Raw genomic sequence first — 7441 nt, 5'->3', positions numbered from 1 at the left:
AGCCAGTGGTAGGGGCAGAGTGTATGTCTCCTGGGCACCGCTGAAAGCAAGCAAGCACTTTCCAGCCAACTCTCCATTGTTATTCCTTTGTATTACAGTAGCGCTGAGATGCCCCAACTGAGATCAGGGACCCCCTTCTGACGGGCACTGCACAGTCACAGAGTAACCGAGATCGGGGCCCCATCGCACCGGGTGCTGCCCAGACACACAGTAACCAAGATCGGGGCCCCGTTGTGCCAGTCATTGCCCCGTCACACAGTAACCGAGATCGGGGCCCCGTTGTGCTGGGCACTGCCCAGACACACAGTAACCAAGATCAGGGCCCCATCGCACCGGGTGCTGCCCAGACACACAGTAACCGAGATCGGGGCCCCGTTGTGTCAGGCGCTGCCCAAACACAGAGTAACCGAGAGTGGGTCCCCATTGTGCCAGGCGCTGCCCAGACACAGAGTAACCAAGATCAGGACCCCATCGCACCAGGCGCTGCCCAGATGCAGAGTAACCAAGATCGGGGCCCTGTCATGCCGGGTGCTGCCCAGACAGACTGAGAGAGAGTCCCTGCCCCAAAGAAGCCACAGACAAGCTAAGACAAGATGCAACAAGTGGGTATTAAAAATTATTTCCCTTGATTTCTTCTTCTCTAATTGCACAATAGATCTAGCTCCATTGTTAAAGAACATTCCCCCAGCTTTACCTGTGTTTATTCCAAGAATTCCTGGGGCCCAGTTCCTTCCAGTTCAACAGGTTTCAAAAGAGAATCAAACAATCAAGTGTTCTTTGACTTTGCTAGTATCTTCCACTGGAGGGTTTCATTCATTAATTCAGCCTCATCACCCCAATACGAGGATGCCTTTCTACAGATGGGGAAACCGAGGCACAGAGAAGGGAAGCAATTTGTCCAAGGTCACAGTGAGTCAGTGGGAATGGGAGTCCTGATTCCATGTCACCTCCACTAACCACTAGACCCCTCCCCCCTCCCAGAACAAGGAATAGAAACCTGTCCTGGCTCCTAAACGCCTACGAGGGGAAACTGAGGCACAGAGAGTCTTTCCCCCGCCCTCCCCAGTACTACACAGAAAACTGGTGGCAGAGCTGTGAATGGAACCCAGGAGTCCTGACTCCCAGTGCCCCACTCTGCCCCCCGCAGATTAAGGAAGAGCCCCCACACCTGATTCCCCTTGGCTGGGCCGAGGCAGACTGTGGCGAACGGAGCTGCAGCCAGGCCGATCCTTTGCCCAGCAGTGCCCTCTGCTGGGCATCCCACTGAAGGCCGTTTTTGCTGTTGTTCCACCGGGGCTTGGCACACCAGACCCCCGCCTAGGCCAGCAGCTATCCTGCAGCCAGGCCAGACCAGGCCCGGCCTGTGGGCCAGCTGCTTGTAGTCTGGGGTTTTGAGCCACTCCATCCTTCCCAGCCAGCTGGCATCTTGCCCATTCAACGCCCTGCCCCTCCTCCAGGGGTGGATTTAGGGGCCTCGCTTGCCCCTATAGATCCACCCGTACGTCGCAGTCGCTCCGTGCTTGGGGGCAGCACAAGGATCTCGCGCCGGAAAGGATGGGACAAAACCGGCCACGCCTCCCCACGCCCTGGTTCTGATCCCCTCCAGCCCAGCGCCAATCTGAGCCCCACACGCCCTCCCCCACAGCCCCACTGATGGGAATAAAGGAGGGGGTGGCTCTTGGGGAGGGGGGGGGGAGAGCAGCGGTGCCATCCTGCTGTTTGCAGAGCGGGGCCTTGGCAAACAAACCTTCCCCTGACCTGCTGCAAAGATCAACAGAGCTGAATGGCTGGGAGGGGAATCCATTGGGGCTGGGGAGCACAAGGGACTGGGGGCGGGGGGGCTGGGCCAGAGTGGGGAAGAGCCATGGGGCACTGCAGCGAGACTGGTGGGTGTGAGACACGGAGGGGTCTGTTAGCTGGGCTCCCTCCCTCCATGAGGCCTGAGTGCCTGCCATGAACTAAATCCTCCCCGCCCCCCACAGCCTGGATGTGCCAGGGCTTGCCCCTGCTCTCTGCTGGCACGGCAGCCCCCCAGATCTGTGCCAATCCCCCTTCCGCACCCCAGTGCACTGCAGGGTAGGGGTGGGGGCTGTCAGGTTCAAGGTGCTATGAGATGCTCAGGTCCAATGGCAGTGGGGCTCTGTGCCAGCTCCCCCAAGGTCTTGTTCCGACCACTGGGGGAGACTTCTCCAGAAATTTTCGCTCTTCCCCCTGTCCCGAGGAGCAGAGGCGCAGGCTGGCCTCTGGTTGCTGCAGGGCCGGGTGCCGCACACTCTCCTGAGAACAACACCCCAAAGCCGCTCGCGGTGCCCACCCTGGGGTGGCAGAGGCGTGGAATGTCCCGTTACCGTCCGCCCCGCCTCTGGGGGGCATTACGGCTGCCCTGTTGCAAGCCCTTCTGTCTCCCTCTGCGGGTCTGCACCCCGACTTCAGGGCCCAGAGCCCACCCCATGCTGCCATCCCCCCTCCCCTGTGAGGAATTGGCCACGGGGCAGGGACTGTTGTGGGGCGCCCCCAGAATGGCCACCCGTGGGTTTCCCATCTGTGCCCCCAAGGGCTGGCAAAAGGCTGCTCAGCGCAGGGGACGCGGGGCAACTCATGATGCTGCGTGGTGCCCATGCCAGCTCCCTAGGGAGCCCTGAGCCAGTGAGAGGTGGGGCGTCCCTGGCCTGCCCCAGGCCCCTTGGTGCCTGAGCCAAAGCCTGCTGGAGCCCTTCCATTTACCTTGCTCAGGCCCCATGGGAGGGCGAGGGGGGCTGGCCCTTTCATGCCTGCCAGGCCCATTGGGGTGCACATGTGCCCCCCAGGCACAGCGTTCCCTTTGGGCCCAGCGAGCAGGAGTGGGGCACACTGACATCCCATGGGGGGGGGGTCATAGACGTCACATCGTCCTGCGCCTGCCTCTCCCCCCGCAGCCTGAGGGCCCTTTTCTTCCCTTGTCCCGCTCAGCCACCCCAGGGGGGTGGGGGGGGGAGGAGGCTGTTGCTTTCTACCCTTGTGGCACCTGCAGCGTGAGTCAGGTCGCCCTCTAGTGGCCGATCCACAGAAGAGGGTAAGAACCTACTATGGGGAGCTGTTGCTAGAGTTTCACCTGCAGCGCGGGCAGTCGGGCCTCCTGCGTGTAGTACTGGAGGCTCCAGGTTCAGACCCCGGCCAGGAGGGGCTATGCTCTCCCCCAGCTCAGAGACCCGGGGCAGGAGGGGGCTGCCAGCTGTCAGCTTTCTCTTCTATTTGCAAACTCGGCTGTCATGTCTCTTCTCCCCATCCCCCCCCACCCCTCCCTGCAGCAGGAACCGGATCCAGAGGTGGGGCATGTTGCGGGCAGAGCGAGACACCTCCCCGCATTGCCAGGTGGAGAGAAACTGCTGGAGTCAGAGCAGGGGAGGGGACCGGGCGGGGGTGGGCAATGGGAGGGGAATGGGAAGGAGGCAGGCAATTGAAAGGGAGAGGATGGGAGGGGAGGGGCTGGGGGGCTGGGCAAGGGGTGGCTTGCAACACACTCTCTCCATGAAGCCCTGGCCCTCGCTCTGCTGCAGCCAGCCCCCCCTCCCCGCCCCACATGCAGGCACGGCTGGGATCCCATGCAGTGCAGGCTCCTTTTCATTATCAAAAAATAAACAATCAGTTCGCTGTGCGCCCTGCACAGGGAGCCTGGGGTCCGGCGTGCAGCCCCGCCGAGCGCCCGCACGCCTGGTGGGCCAGGGGCACAGGGGCACCGAGCCCTTGTCCATCTGGGGCTGGGGCTGGGGCTGGGGCAGAGGCAGAGGGGAGGGACGGGTGGGCTGCTGGGCCGTAGCCATAGCTCCTCCAGCCCCCCGAAACCTTGGCTCTCTCATTCTCCCTCCTCCCAGGCCCCTGCTGGGAGCCAGGGCCAGCGTGCCAGGCCTTGGGCTGCGGCCGTGTGGCCCCGCCGGGCCCTAGGGGGGCAGCAGGGCAGGCAGCGGCACCTCGGCCTCGCCCAGGACGGCGTCCCGCCTCACGCCGCAGCCCGCGTTGAGCGCCTTGAGCCTGAGGTGGCGGCCGGGCAGCTCGTGGGGCGCCAGGCCCTCGAAGAAGAAGTCCTCGTTGAAGATGGGGCTCCGGCTCCTCTTGACCACGGCGCTGCGCTGCTTCTGCGCCTTGCCCGGTCGCAGCTGCAGGGCCACGCAGCAGCCGACGTGCCGGGGGTCGCAGGGCCGCGGGTAGAGGCCTTCGGCGCTGACCAGCCGGACGCGCAGGCGCCTGCTGGCCGGGACGTACTCGGAGGAGAGATGCAGGCGCCCACCTCGGCTCAGCGCCACCGTGTTCTCCTGGGCCACTGGCGTGGGGCGGCAGATGAAGTACAAGGGGAAGAAGGGTGGCGGGGCCAACCTGGCCGCTGCCCCCCAGCTGGGCTCGGCCTGTCGGCGTGGGAAGCTGGGGCTGTCATCCGTAGAGCTGGCTTCCTCGGCAGACAGCGAGCTGGCCCGGCCCATCACCTGGGCATCCGGGGTGCGGCTGCAGAGGGGCCGGCCCCAGTGGGCCTGGCAGGCGAGCGAGTGCCCCAGCACCGGGGAGCCGAAGGGCGAGGAACCTGCAGAGGAGGTCGTGTCACTGTCCAAGGTGCCAGGCTGGGAGACGGGCCGCCAGGGCCGCAGCTCCGGGGGCGAGAGCCTGGCGTCGGGCTCTGGGGAGAGGTCGAGGGAGATGCGGTGGGGTGGACACACGGTGTGAAAGATGGACTCCCTTCGGCGCGTGTGGGGGCTCTCGGGCAGGAGGGGGAAGTCCCCCGGGCTGAGGAGGTGGGGCATGGAGCAGGCAGGGGGGAGCTGCTGGCCAGCCTCACCCTCTGCCCTGGCCGCAGAGTCCTGGTGCCGGCCCTGTGTGTGGATGACATGCTGATTGGCGGCTCTGATCAGAGCGATGTGTGTCTCTGGGCTCCCGGGCCCTTGGGGGCTCTGCTGGGAACCGGGGCTCCCGCCCGGGGCTCTGCCATACAAGGTGGAGAGTTTGGGGGGGATGAAAAACTTGGGGATCCGGTCGGGGGTGAGGACGTTGGGACAGGTGGGCAGCAGACCTGGCTTCTTGCTCGTGGCCCTCTGTCTGGAGAGAAACATCTCGGTGGAGTCAGGGGCTGAGGGAGCGGGGGCAGAGAGTCAGCCACCGGGGAACAGGTCACTGGGCAGCTCCCCCCCAGAGGAAACCTGATCCTGGGCCTGGAGTCAAAAGCTTCCTAGGGAGAACCAGAAGTAGCATGTTAAAGCCTTGGAGGGTGGCAAGGGGCTGGATCGCCAGCCCTGGAGGGCCCTGTCCCCTCCTCACCCTAGAGAGCTGCTTCTGAAGTGGGGCTGGGGGTGGGGAAGGGATTCAGAGCTGTTGCGGGCAGTGGCTGGGCTCGATTGCGCCTTACAGGCCTGGAGCCTTTGCCGAGGCAAACGCTAGCATGAATGCTCATGCCGTGCAGACCCCTACAACACTCATCTCACGGCGGCTACCCCCCAGCCAGCAGCCCCCTCAAGGCAAATGACTCCTGGGACCCACTACCGACGGAGCACGGCTCACGCCCAGGGGCAGCTGGGCGCTCCTGCCCTGCGTGCAAGGAGCTGGGGGGAAGGGGGCAGATGATGCCCTGGCCCGAAGGGTGGCACTCAGGCAGCACAGCTGGAGAAAGGAGCCAGGCGCCGTCTCATGGCAGAGCAGTGACGTCCTTGGGCCCAGCAAACATCTCCCGTGGCCCCTCGCGAACGGGTGTTTTCCTCTGCTAGAAACCCATCCAGCTGCTTAGATTCCAGAGTCCCTGGGCTGGCAGTAATCTCTCGGGGCAGGGCGGAGCCGTGCTAGGGGCCTGGGCCACGGACCAAAGGGCTAGGGCCCTGATACGGTGGCCTCGTGTTTTAATAGCCAGAGAGGCTCATAGTAGTTCAGGTGGGATGGAAGAATCTGCCCCGTCGCTCAAGTGGCAAAGAAGGACCAGCCGACTCGTGGCACCTGTCTAGCCCTTGGCTGGAGGGTCTCAAACGTGGATTAATCCTCACATATCATTGTGCCCATTTCACAGATGGGGTAACTGTGGCAGAGAGGAGCAGGGATTCCCGGAACGTTACCCAGTGGGACTAGAACCTAGGTTTGCAGGACTGTAGGTACTAGACAGCACTGCCTCCGCATCTCAGGAGCCTTGGCTCCCTGCTCCACCTCACTGTACTCCACTCTTGTCTGAGAGCTGGGGATAGAACCCAGGAGTCCTGACTCCGAGCATCACCAGCTCCAATCTGCTAGCCCCATTCTTCTCCCAGAGCTACGACTAGAAGCCAGGAGTCCTAACTCCCGGCCCCCATCTGCTTTAATCAGCAGTGCTGATATTTCAAAATACTGGAGTTGTTTTTGCCAATAGCAATGAGAGATTTTTAAAAGCTCTTAAACCACACATCCTGCCCCCCCCCCCCCCAAACACACATCTGCAAAGCCAGCAGGCCCCGATTTCCGTTTCCCAACCCAAACCCACAGGGAGAGCCCTCCGTCCTCTGCACTGCTGAGCCCTGGGGTGGCACTGCTCTGAAAGGCCGTGTGTCCCCCCCAGACGCCTTGGCCGGGGGAGCGGCCAGCGCTGCCTTGCCAAAGGGTAATCAGTCATGTCACTAAGATAAAAAAAAAAAATGCTTAGAAACTGCACCCGCCATCCCCATCTCTCCTGCCACCCCAGGCCTGAATTACCTGCCATCAAAGCCCCTCACTGCATCCTGGCCGGTTTTCTCTCCCACCCCTGTACAAGCCAAGCTGGAAAAGTTCTCTGGTGTAAACAGCTCCCTCTTCAAAGCGGGATCAAAGCTTGGCCCAGAACTACATCCCCCGTCCTTACCTGCTCTCCTCAGCAGGGAGCTCAGCTTCACGCTCGCCAGAGCAGCTGGGAACCACCAGCCTTTGCCACTGGGTTTATAGCGCTTGGCTCCCAGCGTCACTCTCGTAGTTAGCCAGCTGCTGGGAAGGAAGACAAGGAGCCCAGTGCTTGCAGATTCACTCCCCAGCAGGGGGCTCCTTTATAAAGAGTAAGTGCTGGATATTTATGATGACGCATGGATTGAGGAAGGAAGGAAGCAGCCCCTTGGCCGCAGCCTGGCTCAGCACAGACACCACTTGCGGCAGGCAAGATGCCTTTATTTCCAGTTCGTGGCTGGGCACTTTATCAAGTTTGTTTCTCCTGTGTTACCAGGGAAGGGTGCCTCAGGCAACATGGCTGGGAGGAGCGGTACAAAGGGTATTTTCCTCCCCCTGCTGGAGTCGCTTGCTGCGCTTGCCAGGGCGCTGGGTTCAAATCTCCCGACTCCAATCCCGATGCCCTGAAATGCCGCTTCTTCTGCAAGGTGGAGGGCACCGGAGAAGGTGGCGTTCCTGACCCTCCCTGCAGGGCTCCACGGCCCTGATGAATGGAGCGCATGGCTCAGTTACGTCACACTCACATAGAGAATAAGAGCCTACTATAGCCGCA

General features: G+C 62.4%; 1 protein-coding gene across 1 annotated transcript; it reads right to left on the bottom strand.

Annotated features, from left to right (window-relative positions):
* Positions 1-371: 371 nt before the first annotated feature.
* Positions 372-7147, bottom strand: C2CD4D (C2 calcium dependent domain containing 4D). Its single transcript, XM_027830298.3, has 2 exons — positions 6815-7147; positions 372-5191 (listed from the first exon to the last, which is right to left on the bottom strand). The coding sequence occupies exon 2, from the start codon at positions 5073-5075 to the stop codon at positions 3918-3920; it is 1158 nt and encodes a 385-aa protein (XP_027686099.2). The 5' UTR covers positions 5076-5191; positions 6815-7147; the 3' UTR covers positions 372-3917.
* Positions 7148-7441: the final 294 nt, after the last annotated feature.

The sequence above is a fragment of the Chelonia mydas genome, chromosome 24, assembly GCF_015237465.2.
Source record: "Chelonia mydas isolate rCheMyd1 chromosome 24, rCheMyd1.pri.v2, whole genome shotgun sequence".
NCBI lineage: Eukaryota > Metazoa > Chordata > Testudines > Cheloniidae > Chelonia > Chelonia mydas.
This window is presented reverse-complemented; position numbering and strand designations above follow the sequence as displayed.

Coding starts and splice junctions, on each gene's coding strand:
- C2CD4D (XM_027830298.3), bottom strand. CDS start 5,075: ATGTTTCTCTCCAGACAGAGGGCCACGAGCAAGAAGCCAGGTCTGCTG.